General features: G+C 49.6%; 5 protein-coding genes across 8 annotated transcripts; 1 reads left to right on the top strand and 4 right to left on the bottom strand.

The window, feature by feature from the left end:
• Positions 1-345: 345 nt before the first annotated feature.
• Positions 346-5,627, bottom strand: capn9 (calpain 9). The gene is made up of 19 exons (XM_088372521.1): positions 5,333-5,627; positions 4,804-4,873; positions 4,495-4,613; positions 4,293-4,426; positions 4,050-4,218; positions 3,537-3,706; positions 3,306-3,383; positions 3,016-3,176; positions 2,762-2,919; positions 2,251-2,459; positions 2,109-2,145; positions 1,938-2,018; positions 1,821-1,878; positions 1,658-1,722; positions 1,519-1,587; positions 1,171-1,249; positions 875-991; positions 748-806; positions 346-619 (listed from the first exon to the last, which is right to left on the bottom strand). Exons 1-19 carry the CDS (start codon positions 5,534-5,536, stop codon positions 593-595), a joined length of 2,064 nt encoding a protein of 687 aa, XP_088228647.1. The 5' UTR covers positions 5,537-5,627; the 3' UTR covers positions 346-592.
• On the top strand, positions 5,178-11,799 carry mrpl4 (mitochondrial ribosomal protein L4). Of its 3 annotated transcripts, XM_088372528.1 has the most exons (11): positions 5,178-5,849; positions 5,914-6,018; positions 8,601-8,779; positions 10,172-10,253; positions 10,320-10,491; positions 10,564-10,615; positions 10,767-10,884; positions 10,958-11,064; positions 11,126-11,235; positions 11,374-11,447; positions 11,595-11,799. In XM_088372528.1, the coding sequence occupies exons 3-11, from the start codon at positions 8,738-8,740 to the stop codon at positions 11,738-11,740; spliced, it is 903 nt and encodes a 300-aa protein (XP_088228654.1). In that variant the 5' UTR covers positions 5,178-5,849; positions 5,914-6,018; positions 8,601-8,737; the 3' UTR covers positions 11,741-11,799. The 3 variants fall into 3 exon arrangements, with proteins under 3 accessions (XP_088228654.1, XP_088228655.1, XP_088228653.1); XM_088372529.1 differs by having other exon boundaries at positions 5,178-6,018; XM_088372527.1 differs by lacking the exons at positions 5,178-5,849; positions 5,914-6,018; positions 8,601-8,779 and adding an exon at positions 9,742-9,972 and having other exon boundaries at positions 11,595-11,796.
• On the bottom strand, positions 6,114-9,450 carry taf5l (TAF5-like RNA polymerase II, p300/CBP-associated factor (PCAF)-associated factor). 2 transcript variants are annotated; one of them, XM_088372522.1, is made up of 6 exons: positions 9,295-9,450; positions 8,598-8,742; positions 8,378-8,482; positions 7,901-8,247; positions 7,417-7,842; positions 6,114-7,347 (listed from the first exon to the last, which is right to left on the bottom strand). In XM_088372522.1, exons 2-6 carry the CDS (start codon positions 8,737-8,739, stop codon positions 6,550-6,552), a joined length of 1,818 nt encoding a protein of 605 aa, XP_088228648.1. In that variant the 5' UTR covers positions 8,740-8,742; positions 9,295-9,450; the 3' UTR covers positions 6,114-6,549. The 2 variants fall into 2 exon arrangements, with proteins under 2 accessions (XP_088228648.1, XP_088228649.1); XM_088372523.1 differs by lacking the exon at positions 9,295-9,450 and adding an exon at positions 9,140-9,288.
• hyls1 (HYLS1 centriolar and ciliogenesis associated) lies at positions 11,793-16,066 on the bottom strand. Its single transcript, XM_088372533.1, has 12 exons — positions 15,842-16,066; positions 15,397-15,531; positions 15,103-15,204; positions 14,963-15,030; positions 14,659-14,792; positions 14,527-14,582; positions 12,976-13,109; positions 12,856-12,901; positions 12,703-12,757; positions 12,561-12,642; positions 12,458-12,484; positions 11,793-12,380 (listed from the first exon to the last, which is right to left on the bottom strand). Exons 2-12 carry the CDS (start codon positions 15,494-15,496, stop codon positions 12,249-12,251), a joined length of 936 nt encoding a protein of 311 aa, XP_088228659.1. The 5' UTR covers positions 15,497-15,531; positions 15,842-16,066; the 3' UTR covers positions 11,793-12,248.
• On the bottom strand, positions 13,118-14,515 carry LOC148399850 (uncharacterized). The gene has a single exon (XM_088372526.1). The coding sequence runs from the start codon at positions 14,352-14,354 to the stop codon at positions 13,155-13,157; it is 1,200 nt and encodes a 399-aa protein (XP_088228652.1). The 5' UTR covers positions 14,355-14,515; the 3' UTR covers positions 13,118-13,154.
• Positions 16,067-16,239: the final 173 nt, after the last annotated feature.

Consider the following 16,239-nt stretch of genomic DNA (forward strand, 5'->3'; position numbering starts at 1 on the left):
CATTTGAAACAATAATTCGTGCTAAAAATTTGAAGGGACAAGTCGAATTATTCCCCTAAGTGCGCTCAAGTTGTTCATTTGTCTTTCTCCAGTGTCAGGATTGGTATGGCCTTATTTTTACTATTGTACGTACAGTATCTGTTCGCACCAAAACAAAACAGAATTTTGGTTTCGTTTTTTCACATTTTGGATCTGTCATGACCGAAAGTTATTAATAATCAATTGAAACTCTCAAACTTGAAGAGGCGGAATATTTTTTAAACAGATTTTTTCCCTATTACTATCTTTTATTTTATAAAATTCACGCATCAGTGAATAAAGAGTAAACAAAAAAAAGCCACAACAAATATTTCACGGCTTTATTCACAATTTATTGGTTCATAGTGCTGACAAAAAGAAAATCAAAACGTTCTAATCAAACATAAGTTTAAGCCCTCAAACCGATATGTCACATTCTTTGCTCCATTCCTGTCCAGACTAGAAACTTTTACAGCACAATGATAGTACATGCATTTATGTATATGTATGCATATTATGAGAACGGGACAACTTTTGTTCTTCTGTAGGCTTCCGTTTTGCTCACGGCGTCTTCTCACACGTTCATGGACAACATCAGAAACTGACAGACAAGCAAAGACGAAGTTAAATGGAATACAAAACCCTGTACACTATATTCCACATCCACCCATGATGAGTGAAAATCAACAATACTAAAGAGGTTTAGCGTTAATGTTTGCGTTAGCTTACTTGCAACATGTTCATTCGAATCCGGCCTTTCTTGTGCTCATCCATAGCCTGGAAAACTCCTGGAAAAAAACAGCAACCTATTAATCGTCTGTGCTGTTCTGAGCATGTTTGTCACAGCGGGACTTACGGAACATGTTCTCCAGTCGGACGATGCAGGTGAGATAGTCATCAAAGTCGATGTCGTACTTCTCGTCGGCAAACCTCAGGCCAAGTAGTTGCAGCAACTGATTGTTCAGCTGCATGCCTGCACCACACATCATTTTTTAAGAACATGTTATATGTCCAAAACATGCTAGTTTGAATAATGTTGCATTTTTGGAATAAGAATTAAACATAATCGATTTTTATTCATTTCAGGGAGATGCAATGAGGCCCCCAGGTGGTTAAAGTACAGCACTGCAGGTTGCAGTGACCGAGTCTCACCTGCAGCTTTGAGGGCACTGCGGAGCTCGTAGGAGGACATCTTGCCCGAGCGGTCTGTGTCAAAGGAGAGGAAGAGCATCTGCAACCAACACAAGAAGAACCAGAGCCAAAAGAAGAAGCAGAAGGAGAACCAGAAGAAGAAGCAAAAAGAGGAAGAACAAAAAGATCCATGAGTTCCAGAAAAAGTTGCAGAAGAAGGAGACTCAAAAGAAGAGAACCAGAACAAGGAGACCAGGAAGAACGAGGAGGAGAAGCAGCAGCAGCAGAAGACGATGAAGCGAGACAAGGTCAACATCTCCCATGATGCACCTGGCCCAACTGCCAGCGACTGCCGTGCGGCTCACGTACGATCCACTTCTTCATCTTCTCCCAGAAGACCTTAAATTCCTGGAACTCCATCTTCCCGGTGTTGTCCACCTGCCGGTCTGAGTTAAAGAAACAACAAAGCGCTGCCTTCTTGCTCGCTGGAGTGATGAAGGAAGGATACGTCCATCAGATTCATGATGCTGTGGCACGTGTGGAGGCTCAGGCCCTCAAACTGGATCTCCTTGCCTGTGGACAGAAAGACAGTTCTGGCACGATTGTCCTCATTCTGTTCGTGGCCCGGCTGGAGCTAGTCCAAGATAAGCGACATTAAAGTGTTGACGTACGGCTGCTGAGGACACCGTTGAGCAGCTGCTGAAGTTCCCTGACGGAGATGGCTCGATCCTGGAATAAAATAAAATAAAATAATGTCCCCCACGAAAAACGGGTTAGAGCGGACTCACCGATCCAGACAGCTTCTCGAACAGCCCCCTGAGTCCTTTCTCCTCATCCGTCTCATCCTCGGGAGCGCTGGGCGGTGGAGGCTGCGGGTTTGGTCGGGGTTGGAGCGGAAATCAATCAATTGTGAGGGGGCGGGACCTAGCCGGTGATTGACATGTGGATGATGCGCTTACCTCAGGCAGGTCTGCGTCTATGTTGCTGCCCATCTCCCTGATGACCAATGAAGTAAAAGATTCATTAAATAATATCAAAATGAAATTTTATGATCTTATCAACAACTTTATTTTCGCGTGCATCTTTTTGGGCGGTACTCACAGGGCAGCTACCTTCTTCTCGGAGAAGATGCGCACCAGGAAGTCAGCCTCATGGTGCGGTTGGAAGGTGCTGGGCACCAGCAAGTAGCGGCCAGGTGGCAGCGTGAAGCGCTCCGACACCTCCCGCAGGTTGATGTAGGTATTGCTGCGAGCTTTGGACGCGTGCGTGCGGAAGAAGTCTTTGCCCTGCTGATCGGCGTTGTTGGGAGCCTGAACATCAATATTCCATCTCTTAGAAAAACTCAAACTTTAGAACACATGATCGAAAGTGCCACCATCTAGTGGCCAGCAGTGAAATTACACTCAAAATAATTAGAGGCCAGAACAAAACTGAATTATATCATGGACCAAAAAAAAAAAAGAATGAACGAAATAGTGAGTACAGAACCTCTTAACAAAATTGTCTAAAAAGTCTACACACCCCTATTCAAATGCCAGGGGTGTGTAGACTTTTTAGGCCACCCGAGTAAGTGAGCAAACTGAACGACGACTCGGGCCGAGCTCAGTCAGACCTCGTAGACGGAGAATCCGATGGTCTGGAGGTCCATGCCCTCTTTCCTCAGCTCCCGACGGTTCTTCTGCATCAGCGCGATGACCACGCTGCACATGTCGTCGTCATCGTCGGCGTCCGCCAGCTCCAGCTTGAATTGCGGGTTGGTCCAGAAGGTGTCTGCCCAACGACGCGCAACAACGCTCAGGCCACAAATCACACGGAAGCAAGTCCAAACTTTCAAGCAGGTAAATATTTTTGGAGTTTGTTCCTCACCGATGAAGTTTCGACAGCCGCCGGCGGTGGAGCCGCGGATCCACTGGCCCTCGAACAATTGCGCCTCCCAGTGGCGCTTGGTGTTGTCCGTCAGCGCGTCCGGCGTCATGTTGCAGATCTCCACCTTGTCAAAGTTGGCCTTGAAGTCCTCAAACGTCATCCTGACGGCGCGTGCGAACAAAATGGAAAAGAGCTTCTTGAAGCACAAACCAACATTTTGAAACTTTTTGCCTGAAGTAATGACAAATTATTTGTTTGAGTAGAAAAATTCTAGAGTGCAAAAGACTCACCAGAATTCGCCGTCTTCAGAGGAGTGCTGCAGAATTCGATTTTTCTCCCCTTGGTCCACATAGTCCCACTCTCGGGAACTGCCGGGAAAATCAACAAAACAAAACAACTACAAATATTTAGTTGAGAAAAAAAAAAAAAATCAAAATTGAGCTGCAGTGTGAGCGATGGAGACCAAAATGGACTGGTTGCCAGCCAAGGTCAAGGCGAATTGCGCAATATTGTTGCCCTACCCGTCGCTCCAGGGTCCGTTCCACTCCACCTGACCCCAGGGGTTCCTCACGCGGACAAGTTTGACCCTTTGACCTCGGCAGGTGATCTCCTGCACACCAGTGACGGAGTAGGCGTGACCTTTGACCAGGCCGCTGCTGGTCTTGGCCTCCGACTCGGCCGAGCTGGTGATCTGAAACCAACAACTTCGATTTTTGCTTATTTTTTTTACATTCAATTCGTTTGAATTACACTTTTTGAGAAAGTTTTTAATTTTCATTATATTTTTGGTTCGGGAAATACTTAAGTTGAATTTTTATGATTTAAACTGATTGATGATAATTTTGTGTTAATTTTTTTAATCAATTAGTTGTCAATAAATTCATTTGCTGCACTGAAAACGTGAGAATGTCGAAAAATAAAATGGCTCTGTAATATAAAATGTCTCACGCATACAAAGCGCACTTATTTATATGTTGATGTGTGCCTTTAAGGGGCGTGGCCTACTAAGTGACATCACAAGCCAGTTTTCTTACATCGATGGAGCATCCCATCATGGATCCTCGGTCCAGACCTTTCTTCATGATGTTGAAAAGATCCGCCTTGGCTGTTTTGGTATCGTGCATCTCGCCAACGCCGCCTGTGAAGTCTTCCATGGCCTCCATGGTGCTGCCGCCCTTCAGCGACTCATAGCTGCCGTGCAGCCTGCGGCCAAAAACACGTGTTGGCAAATAGCCACTCACTCCTTCCTTCCTTCCAACAACGAGCGTGGCGGTTACTTGGCGTAGGCTTTCTCCAACAAGGCGCTCCAGAACTCATTGTTGGAGGCCGAGTGCAGCAGGATGAGCTGGCCGCGTACGGACGGCAGACGGTCGTCCACCACCACATCCAGCCACTTGTTGTGCTTCCAGAACTGCAAACGGGCCCAGTCAAAAAATATCAAGCAGATGCACAGAATCTGCTAATGAGTCAGCGCCCTACCTGGAAGTGGAAGATGCCGGCGTAGCGGTGCTCAAAGTCCTGGTCGTGGGGGACCACCCGGGCCAGAGTGTCCTTCTTCAGAGTCAAGGACGCGATAGCGGCCAGGAGCCAGCAGTCCCCTGCGGGAGTGGAAGTTCAATCTTCAAAACGACACCAGTAGATGAAAGGTTTCCGCGTGAACCTCGGCCGGGTTCCTTATCTGTGATGCTCAACTTAGATTAAATGCATTTTTTAAAATATTATATATATTACATATGTATATCATGTATATATTTATATATATTATTATATTTGCCGCCTTGTACGTACCCAGCTGTCCCTGGCAGATATCTGTCCGGTGGGCGTCGCCCACGATGAACTTTGGGTTGGCGCACAACTCCTGAGGCGACAAAAAAGATGGGAGGGGTCGGTGGGTGAGGAGGGGGTCGATTAGAGTAAAGAGGGGGAAGACCAAGAATGAAGAGAATGAGGAGGAGAAGAACCAAAACAGGTTGAGTGACGTGCCAGCTGGCAGGTGTGTTCACATTCCAAGCTTATCAATCAAAACACACACATGCCACATTTCTTGCTGGGGTGTGTGTGTGTGTGTGTAGTAAGTTGACACACGGATTAGCCAATGGCAGCAGTCGAAAGAAGTAACACACCGCAAGTTCATTCTACGTTCATTCAACATACATTCAAATAGGATGCATCATGACAGTTGGCTTCCATGCAGGACAAACGTGATGCCTCATGAGATGCAATGGCCACATGCATGCAAGTCTTTGACACACAACATCTTCACAAGCATGGATTGCCGTGAAGATGCAAACACATGGATGGAAAAAGCGCTACGTACCGGCGGCCTCTTCCACTCCATCCTGACGGGAACCGCCTGGCTAAAGAAGAGCGAGGAGTCTTGCGCAGGGAAGTCGGGGTCCTCGAACAGGACCCGCTTCTGGAGGCATTCCTGACGTAGCTCCTCAAAAGAGCGGCCGTCCATCTGCGTGTCGATGGCGGCGCGGGCGACGCGGCCCCCCGACAGGGTGGACTGCAGGGGCATGATGCTGGCGGATGGACGAAGCGGCGGAGAAGTGAAGCGCGGCGGCGCGGCGCAGCCGTGTGTGGTCTCTGCAGCGCGGCGCTCGGGTCACCTCCTCCACGCCCTCCTGGAAAACGGGTTTGTCCTCTCGGGCCTCGCCCCGCCGCATTCTGCACTCTGGAATGACGGCCAAAGGGCACAAAGAGGCAATCGTCAACAAGGCTCAATAGCATGCATTTCGATGGCATACCTCAATCGCGGCCGCTTCCTGTCATTATGATGTCATCAGTGAATGAATGCAGTAAAAAAAAAAAAAAATCAATTACAAATTACGGTAAGTGATGTTCAGTGCCACAAGTAAAACTGAGAACTCAACTTTGGATTTTTTCTTTTTTTAGCTGCCAACTAGTATCAGCCATGGACGTCAGAAAAACAAGCTGATATCAGCCACACAAGAAATGTAAGGTCCTCATTCCTTGGATTCTAATCATCTTTCAGAAAAGGTAAGTCAGACTCGTGGGATCTTCTATTATAGGTTTGTGGGCTTTTCTCTGCTCGCTAGCGCCACCACGCACTGACAGTCACATGGCGGAATCAATTTTTTCTTTGTCACGTGATTTATTTTAATTTGAGGCCACCAGAGGCCACAAACAAAAAGTTTAGAAGTGACGACAAGCATCTAAACCATCCAGAAAAACTACTTGGTATAAAAAAAAATAATACATAACCTCTCAAAAGTGTGCTTCTTTCCAGCCAACAAATTGATATTTACATTTTTAGTGCGTGGCAATACATCAAAACGACTGAGAAAAAAGAAAAAAAGTGACTGAAATAACGCTGACATCAGCGATTCTCCAGCGCTGTGGCGTGACGCATCGTTGAGTGCGCTGCCAGTATTGACCCAATTCCACTTAATTGCCCTGACAATTATTTCTTGGATAGAAACAATGCATGTGTGTTCATTTGTCGATGCCAGCGGCAAAGGCTGAGCTGATGTTCAAATCCACAAAGGAGAAAGTCCGCCTCGGTGTCCTCTAAGCTTCGGTTTTATCTCGGGCGCTGCCCGTCACCAGCAGCAGGTTGCAGGCCGTGAACTGCACGTTGAGCACGTTGCCGGTGTTCCCAGCGTACGAGCCCACCAGTTCGGCGGACGAGCCGTCGGGCGGCGCCGCGCCTTGCGAGCCGCGCACGTCCCACACCCGTACGGTGTTGTCGGTGGACGAGGACGCCACCAGGCTGCTGTCGGGGCTGAAGGACAGGCCGGTGACGCTGTCGGCGTGACCCCGCAGGTCCTTGAAGAGCGCCCCCGAGGCCAGGTCCCACAGCTTGACGCGCTGGTCCTCGCCGCCCGACGCCAGGTACTTGCCGTTGGGCGAGAAGGCCAGTGCCAGCACGGGCCCGCGGTGGCCCGTGAAGAGGCGCACCGAGGCCCCCTGCTGGGTGCTCCACAGCCGCACCGTCTTGTCGCTGGAGCCGGTGGCCAAGTAGTTGGAGTTGGGGTGGAAGCCCACGCAGTCCACGTCGGCCAGGTGCCCGGCGTAGACGCGCAGCGGGTATGTGCGCGAAAAGGTCCAGAGGCGGGCGGTGCGGTCGTGCGAGCCACTGGCGAAGTAGAGGCTGCACGGGCTCACGGCCACGTCCCACACTGGGTAGGCGTGGCCCTGGTAGAGTGCTGTGTTGGTGAAGCTGCCCAGGTCCCAGTAGCGCACGCTGGTGTCCTCGGAGCAAGACAGCAGGCCCGAGCTGTCTGTCAGGAAGGCGGTCCGGAACACGGGGCCGCTGTGGCCACGCAGCATCTTGACCTCACTGCCCGACGTGTCCTCCTCGTCCATCTGGGACAGGACAAAAAAAAAAGTCAACGAGGAAAAATGTTCTTCTGGGTGGGTAGGACAAGTACTCACTTCTTCCTCCAGGACGTCACAGGCCAGGTGTACCCGCGACACATCCGTCACGTGCGGCCTGGCCTTGAGTTTGCGGGCACGGAGGCTCCACAGCTTGACGGCGGAGTTGTCGAAGCCGGCGGCCAGCAGGCGGCTGTCGGGCGACACCTCGGCCGTGTTGAGCAGTCGCTCCGTGTGATGGAAGGCGTAGAAGCACACGGTGGTCAGCGAGGGCGGACCCTCGCGGACCTTCTTGATACAGTCGCGCAGTGCCTCCAGGGCCGCCTCGTTTTGCGGGGCGCCCGCCGGCAGCGGCTCTGCCGCCGCCTCGACGCCTTCCTCGCCGCCATCCGCTCCCGCCCGGAGGGAGTTGGGGGCGCCGGCGGAGGGGGCTGTCCCGACCGCCGCCCCGTAAAGCTGGTAGTCGGTTCGCTTGGAGGCGCTCACCTACGGAAAGCAGTTTGATGTATTTATCCGTTTGCATGTAACGGCTTCACACGCTCACCTCCAGCTGCAAGTGCGCTCCGAGGACTTTGCAGATGGCGCCGTTGTCGTCGCTTTGCAGGTAGCGTAGCAGGTAGCCGTGGGCGCCCTCGCTGAGGCGCACCACGTACTTGTGCTCCAGGAAAGCGGCGAGCCTCGGGCTGGCCGCCACGTCGGGCGTGCTGAAGACGTTGCGCAGCTGCTCCACCGTGGCGCGCTGATCGCTGTCCTGCAGGAAGGCGGCGTGGAAGCGCGCGTAGAAGCTGTCCACCGCCGACTTGAGGCCGCAGCGTACCATGTCCAGGTGGAGGTAGACGAAGAGCGGGAAGAGTAACGCGCTCACTTCCTTGGCCCATGAGATGTCAGCTTCTGGAGCGCCGGACAAATTGCAAATTCGATTACGATTATTTGATGAATTAGAATAAAAAAAAACACACACGTAGAGGTGGAATGATTCAATCAGTGGAATGCGGTGTGGCAGCAACACGCCGTAACCTACCTGACAGGAAACAGCGCAGCCTGGCGTACTGCAATTCGTATTGCTGCGGGTCGGACTGGCACGGCACCGCAGACACCACGTTGGCACAACCTGACTCGCTCTGGACTGCGCACGAACACACACACGAACACACGTGTCAAGATTCAAGATTCATACAGCAGGTATGTTAGTTTTGATTCGTTTTCAAAATATGATCCATCTGTATGATTTTGTTTTTTACCAGTGAGGCTGGCAGCCATCTCCTCAGCCGTCTGGAAGAGTTTGGCGGCTTTCAGGGAGCCGTCGGTCGAGTCCACATACTGTCTGCGCTTGAGGTACTGAGCCACCACATACTGGATCTGCTCATTGCGGACCCGCTTCATGACCTGCCGGCAAAACCACAGATGTCTTTTTATTATGACGGTGAGCAGAAGTCGGTGTAATTCTACCAGTTTGTGTAAATTCATTTAACTTTTGACAGTTTCCACACACACATAATAAGTGTAGTCGACTTATGAAGCTGTAATGACTATAAGAATAAATAATACAATTTTTGCCAAATAAAAAAAAGGACCAAATGTGAATATTGGTCTCTGACAGGAGTGGAGTTAACCCAGGTACATAAATGACGAATTTAACAGGAATGTTTAAAACTTCTTATTAGAGCAATGTTACAGAACTTTGAAATGGCTAAAGCGACAGCAAAGCATCCAGCTAACAGCTTGACGTGGAGGGCAATAATGCGTTCTTTCAACTGGGTGTCAATTAATTCATAAGACGTACTGTGGAAAATTAGATGTAGTTATCGAAAGGCTGCCATGTCTCCGTTGTGATGTGTGATCGAAGAGCTAACCGCTAACTTAGCGCCTCCGCAAAAAGTGAGCCCGCCACAGCCGGCACCGACGCTTAGCGTTTACCAGTCACCGTCTTCAACTCACTGCATTTCCCCTCCAGTCCACTCAGTGATGCGCGGCTGGTTCCACTCCGAACGGGTTCAGGACAACAGCGAGTTTCTCTTGTAGACCATTTGGTTGTTCCGCCCATCCGTCTCCATCGTACTGGCGGTCCTTCTTCTTCTTCTTCTTGTTCATCGCGGCCTGCCACCGCTGCTCAGAACGTCAAGACTCATTACTGACACCTTTTGACTGGAATGTGAAGTACATGATATTCTAGATAAGGCGAAGCCACAGGCGGCCATCTTACGTTGCCAATCATAAAAGCCGCCTCTCTAGTTTATGTGTAATTCACAGCAGCAAGACGTGGCTTTTTTTTAATTATATGAAACTTAATGAGATTTCCAAACAAATAAAGTCCCTCTATTGTTAATGGATATACTTAATTCAGTCAGTTCTCGCGCGATGTCCGTGACGACGTCAAAATCAAGCGTCTTGTCAAGTGCGCGACAACAAAGCGCGACGGACCAGCAGTTGACAAGCTCCACTTGGCCCGACCGATCAGGCTCGACCTCCCCGTGGACTTTTCGAGCGAAACGGGCGGGGAGCGACCCCTGTTTACTCTGCTTTCTTTTTCGTTTCTTTCGTTTTTTTCCTCAATCACACACCAACATGTTTATGCGATTTACTCTGCTGCTCTGCGGAAGAGGAGCTGTAAAACGAGTAAGAATCAATCAATCAATCAATCAATCAATCAATCAATCTATCTATCTATCTATCTATCTATCTATCTATCTATCTATCTATCTATCTATCTATCTATCTATCTATCTATCTATCTATCTATCGTTTTATTTAATTAATTTGAAGAACAGTATGCCTACAATGAATGACAATTGTGTGTGAATTGTGTCGTTATAAGTGTGCATCGTCGTTGGCTGGTGAAAACACTCTTCCGCCCAACTTGCTGCTGCCAGCCAACATGCGAGATCCGCCAAGAACAAGTTTGTGCAAATCCTAATTTGGTCTCCAAATTTATTTCCGTGAGTGACTGTTATTTTCTGGCTCAGGGCGCCCGCTGCCCCCGCCAGATTCCCCACTGCCGCTCCTGCGGCGTTGTGACGCCGATATTCCCGCCTATCGGAGCGCCGTGCGGCTGTGGGTGGATGCTCTGGAGGGACGGGACAGCGAGCCACTGGGCCTGGCCGAGCTGCATCCCGACGTCTTTGCCGTCCCCCCCAGGTGAGCCGGGTCGCCATCGTGCAGAAACACACAAATGCAACCTTTGACGTCACTGTTTTTGTTGCCGGCAAGACTGGACATCCTGCACAGCGTGGAACTGTGGCAGAGGGACTACAAACGCATCGTAAGCTGCCCGTTCCTGCGTCATTATGGCTCGCTCCTTGTGCTTGCATGCTTTTCCTCCTTTCCTGTTCCTGCATGCACAGAAGTAGTCTCATTCGTGCTTGTTACAACTGCCTGCACTGAACACGCCTGCGTGTGTGTGAATACGACAGAGTCATGCCAATACCAAGGTGAGGTCGGAGGTGAGGGGCGGCGGGCGCAAGCCGTGGAAGCAGAAGGGAAGTGGTCGCGCTCGGCACGGCAGCATCCGCTCGCCTCTTTGGAGGGGAGGTGAGCCCAAGTCCCGTGAGCCCGCCCCTTTGTTGTCTTACCTCGCGGTTCTGATGTGGTGTGATGTCATCAGGGGGCGTGTCCCACGGTCCCCGGGGGCCCAGAAGTTACTACTACATGCTGCCCATGAAGGTGCGAGTGCTGGGGCTCAAAGTGGCCCTGAGCTCCAAGGTGGCCCAGGTAGGACACGTTTGGTAGATGACAAATGATCAGAATTCAAGTCTGGTGTCCTTCCATCCAGGGTTTGCTTCATGTCGTGGACTCCCTCGACATTCCCAGTCCGGACTCGCGGGACCTGCTGGACGCCGTCGCACACAAAAACTGGGAGGAGTCGCTGCTCATAGTCGACGTGTACGTTTTCTACTTGAGAATCATGTTTGATTATCTGAAGAAGCGCATAGCTGCAATTGTTTCTGCTTATCCGACATTGTCATTTTGTCGATGTTCCTGTCTGAAATCCTTGTATTGTCCCCACGTGGCTTTCTTTAGAAGTGACAACTTTCCCGACAACATCCTTAAGGCCACAGAAACTCTCAAGACCGTCAACCTCATCCCAGCCCTCGGTGAGTTAATTGTTCCTGCAAGTGTCACTTTACTTCCTACTTGATCCTGTTCCTGCTTATGTTCAATCCATTGTCCTGTTGTGCATATATTCACCTCACTTGAATGGCAACAGGAAGATGATGTCGCTTGTGTTTGTGCTGGCGCAGGTTTGAATGTGCACAGTCTTCTGAAGCACGAAGGTTTGGTGCTCACGCTGGAGACGCTGCGCTTCCTGGAAGACAAACTGCTTTGGCACGACCAGCGCTACACACCCCTCTACCCATTCAAACTGCCCTACGCCGACTTGCCCTGAACTTCCTCGTGCGTCTGTTTTGTGTGTATGTGTGTGAAATAAATATGAATGATTATATAAAAAAAAAAAAGTTTTATTTCTGGTGGGAGGGAGAAAAAGAAAAACAAGCTTAGAGCTCGTCACTTTTGTAATTGCACCAACTTTTGGTCATCTCACATCCTGTCCTTTAAAAATATCAACTATTTCCTCCCTTCAGCATCTAATCCCCTACTTTGCCACCTTTTCCTTTGTCACAAAAAAAAAAAAAAAAAAGCGGAAAAAGGCCAAGAATTGATAACATCATGGAATGGGACTATTTTCCAGCATGTCCTTGCTCCTGCGTGTCAGGAAAAAGCTAAAAGGCCTAAAAGTGATGCTTCTCGTCGTTAGGGTCCATCCGTCACCTCATTTCAGTTCCATGACCTGTCCTTGCATGTTTCTGTTCCTGCAAGTTGCCACCTCAGTTCCCATTTTTGTTTTAGTGCTTGTTGTCCCTTAAAAGAAACTAAAGAAAAGGCCCCAAGACGCTTCAAAAGCGGCACGTGAACTTTTGCGGGAGGGGGTGCGCCATGAGGTTGCGGATTTCCCAGCGCAGAGCCGATCGTTTCTTTTCCGTGGGGACCACGTAGCTGTTGGCCGCCAAACACCGGCGAGCTTTGGGCTAAAACACAAACGCGCGCACGTCAGGCTTATCCTCACGAGGGGGGGGGGGTTTCAAACTTTGGGCTTTTTACTTACGGGCGGCTGCCGGTATGCAAGTCTTTCCTGTGGAAACAATCATGAAAGAAAAAAAAAAAATCACTCAGGGAATTTGTGCTGTTGGAAAAAGAAAAATCCCTACCCTGATTTCCCAGCGGAGTTTCCGGTGATCTTGCTCCCCGGGGAGCTTGAGCTCGTCCCACAGCTGCTTGTACTGGAAATACCTGCGGAGCGACAACAGCGCGAGGAGGTGCTACCGGACCACGAGTACTCCGAGGTCTCACCTGGCCACCGGGTCCTCCTTCTTGATGGTCTGCTGGGTCAGGATCGGCCGGATGACTGGAATGACACAGGTGGGAAGTTTTTGACTAGGGCGCTTCAGATTATGGAGAAGAATTTAAAAAAAGTCATTTTGAGGTTCTGGCTACTGTTCTTACAGGATTTGGGTTTGGTGCGGAAGTCGCTCTCGCTTCTCGATCGTGTCTGGAACCAAAGGAGAGCATCTTTTAAGAGCTTGACGATATCATCAATTTACAAAAAAAAAAAAAACAACGTACCGAAGACGTGGTGAAGGACCCAAAGGTGCTGAGGGAGTCTTCCTCCATATGGCCACCGGCCACGCTGGCTTTGTCGTTTTCCGCCTCGTGTAAGCGCAGCTCCGACAGACGACCCGACAGCGAACTGGAGCAATCTGCGGAACGTCAACGCGCAATTTGACACAAGCAAAGCACGTCCATCAAATGTCAATGGCTTCCCCCAAAAAACGTAATGACGCTGCCAAATGTCCAAGAGCCTGTGATGACATCATGGTGATGTCACACGTACCCTGGCGTATGAGCTTTCTGTTCGACTCACAGTTGAGAAGACTTCCTTCAGAATCAAGGAATTGGACGTTCTGGCTGCTGGGATTTTTGTCCCGGTCCCTGATGCGTTCTTCTTCCTCACTGCCCAGAAGCCCGCCCATTGCTTCATCCGCCTCAATCCTGGTGTCATGGTACGACTCGTCGGGTTTCTTCTTAACTTCATTAGGATCATCTCCGTCCTTGCTGTGAAGGTCTAGATAAGGCTTCATCTTCTGGTCTTCATGAGGAACGTGGTCGTTTATTGCACCAGAGTGGCGGTCATACTGAAACTGCTGGTTTTTCTTGTCTTCATGAAGAACGTCTTCACCCCTTGCGTCAAGATGGAGATCACAAAGAGGCTGGTTGTCTTCCTCTCGTTTCCGCTCGTCAGAAGGAGAACAATAGTTTCTTTTATCTTTCTTGTCATCTTCATTTTCGGTGTCCGTCTGTTGAGTGTTCTCTGGTTGCTTCTTGTCTTCTGGAGGAGTATCTTGAATGCTGGTCTCAGGATGGAGATCATCATCCTGCTCTGGTTTCTTATCATCTTCAACGCTAGTGTCCGGGAGGAGATCACAAATGTTTTCCCGAGTTTTCGCCCCGAGTCTCTTCTGGTCCTCGCTCCTGGTGTCAGCGTTTAGATCCCAGTGAGACTGCTCATTCTCTGGTTCCTTCCGCTCTTCATGGGGAACGTTGCCTCCACAAAAGCTGTCTTGGTTATCTTCTAACTCTAGGCTGTCATCATCATAAAAGCTGTCCCGTGAGCCGGGCTCCTCTTTACTGTCTTTCATCCGGGTATCGTCTCGGCAACTATCCCGTTCTTCTCCCAGTATCAGGGTCCCGTGACCAGAGGTCATCATGGAGTTGACGCCGCTGCTGGCATCAGTGCGAGTATCTTCGTCACTCCCCGTGTCTTCATCACTGGCGTCCCGGTCGCTACCATCTTCTCCGACTTGGTCTTTCGTCGGACCCTCATCGTCTTCGCTGGCATCTTCTCCAGTCTGGTCCTCTGAACTGTCGTAGTCATCGGACCCTCGCTCCTCCTCGCCGGACGGGCTCAGGGAGCTCTCGTCGCGGTCCCGGCACCTTCGGTACATTGCGGGGTGGCCAAGAGGCGGAGGTGGGTGAAGACGGATGTCTCGAGAACCCTTAAGACGCTGCTAAGCTGATTAGTCAGTCAGCGCTGAGGATTGGGGCGCCCCCCACAGGACGCTCGTAAGATTGCACGCGACAGCACTAGACTGTGATGCAAACGAGTGGAAGACTTACCAGAATCTTGGCTGTAGATGGATTCATCGCAGACCAGCGATTGTCCTTCACGCTTCCTGCTCGTTAACAAGCGAGAGGAGCTTTCAGACGCGTGCAAACAGGATCGCCGGCATGATTACGATCGTTACGCACCTCAGCACTTTCCTCTTGATGAAGTGTTTGCAGCGGGTGTCTGGTATCAGCGTCGCGGCGCTGTGGGAACTTTCCAACAAGTCGCCGCGGTGTCGGCGCGAGCAGCCATCTTGATTGGAACGCGGGCTCACGACCTAACAGTGTCGCAAGAATCAATACACATTTGACACAACAAACTGCAACAATAACACACACACTACTGCAAACCATGAATGAATTGCTTTATATTCTATGGAGTGAGATTGGGGTCAAAGGTTTTGTACTTGAGAAAGTACAACTTGAAACTTGAACTTGGGATTCTCACCTGTGTGCGGCGTTGCTCGTCATGTATAAAAAAGCTTCCGGGAGTCTTGCCCACGTCACAAGGTCTCACTGGAAGACACGAAAAACATTACACACAGGCTTGCACGTTGCTAAACGGCACGTGTGCGCACACACACATACCTTTCTCCTTGGTGAACGCGGGAGGTCCGGGCTCCCCCCTATCGTAGGCAGCAATGGTGGCCACCTTAGGCCGACCGCCATTTTGAATCAACTGTTCCAGATCTGACGACAAGTTGGACAGTCAATTTCCTTTGCGAGGCTCTCGACATGTTTTCACTTATATTTCGCTTTCATTCACTTCATCATGGGCTGGCCATGGAAGCAAGTTTTACGATTACAATTATGGAGTTGCAAGGGCTCGATCATCGAAACTGAAAGCTTTAATTCACAGACTTGGGTGAGACGTGGAGTCACCTTGCTTAAACTCTCGCAGTCTGTGTTTGGGGACGTCGGTGTACCCCAGAAGCACCAGCTGCTGCTGGATCTCTTCCTCGGAGAAGTCCAGGTTGTCCATGGAATCGTCGCCTGCAAGTCAGGCCAGCTGGAATTCTGAACAACAATAACATTTCTGTTTCTTCAATTTCATAATACAAATTGAAGCTTGAATAGATAGAAACATGTGAGAAGGGATTACAATATTGTGCTTTATGTTTGTAATGAGACACCAGCAGATATATATAATCTATTTTATGGTACAGTTTTTGTTGTTATTTTGCTTTGTTTTTGTCGTTTTAGCGTCGAACACACTTTCGGACTATTTTGTTTACTTTTACATGACATTCAAAACTAAGTTGACAATACAAAACAAAACGCTACAAATAATCTGAAGCGGTTGTAAGCAAGTTTTTGTTTCGCTTACCTCGGCGGCTCGTCCGCGTTCAACAAAGCCCACAAACAAGCACGGTGAATGCGAAGTGTGGTTTAAAAAAAACGCTCTTTTCTGTTATTGAAACATTTGGACGTTTTGTATTTTTGTTGCTTTCTAAAAGGACGTCAACAAACGCTCGTTCCCAGGCGACGGGTCGCGACACGACCGTTAAATCAACGAGCATTTAAAAAGGACGCTTCTTCTTCTTCTACGCTCTCATTCTAATTTGGTGGTGGTGGGCGAACACGCAATTGCTGTACTGCCCTCTTGTGGCTGGGCATGTTAGCAGCGTGCTGTACATTAAATTTGATCACGTTATGTATTTCGTTAAATGACATTATATGGACTCGTTTTATATCCATATTGTTTTACTTTATTAATGGGAGTTT

The sequence above is a fragment of the Syngnathus floridae genome, chromosome 4, assembly GCF_059516105.1.
Source record: "Syngnathus floridae isolate MCC-2025c chromosome 4, RoL_Sflo_1.0, whole genome shotgun sequence".
Lineage (NCBI taxonomy): Eukaryota > Metazoa > Chordata > Actinopteri > Syngnathiformes > Syngnathidae > Syngnathus > Syngnathus floridae.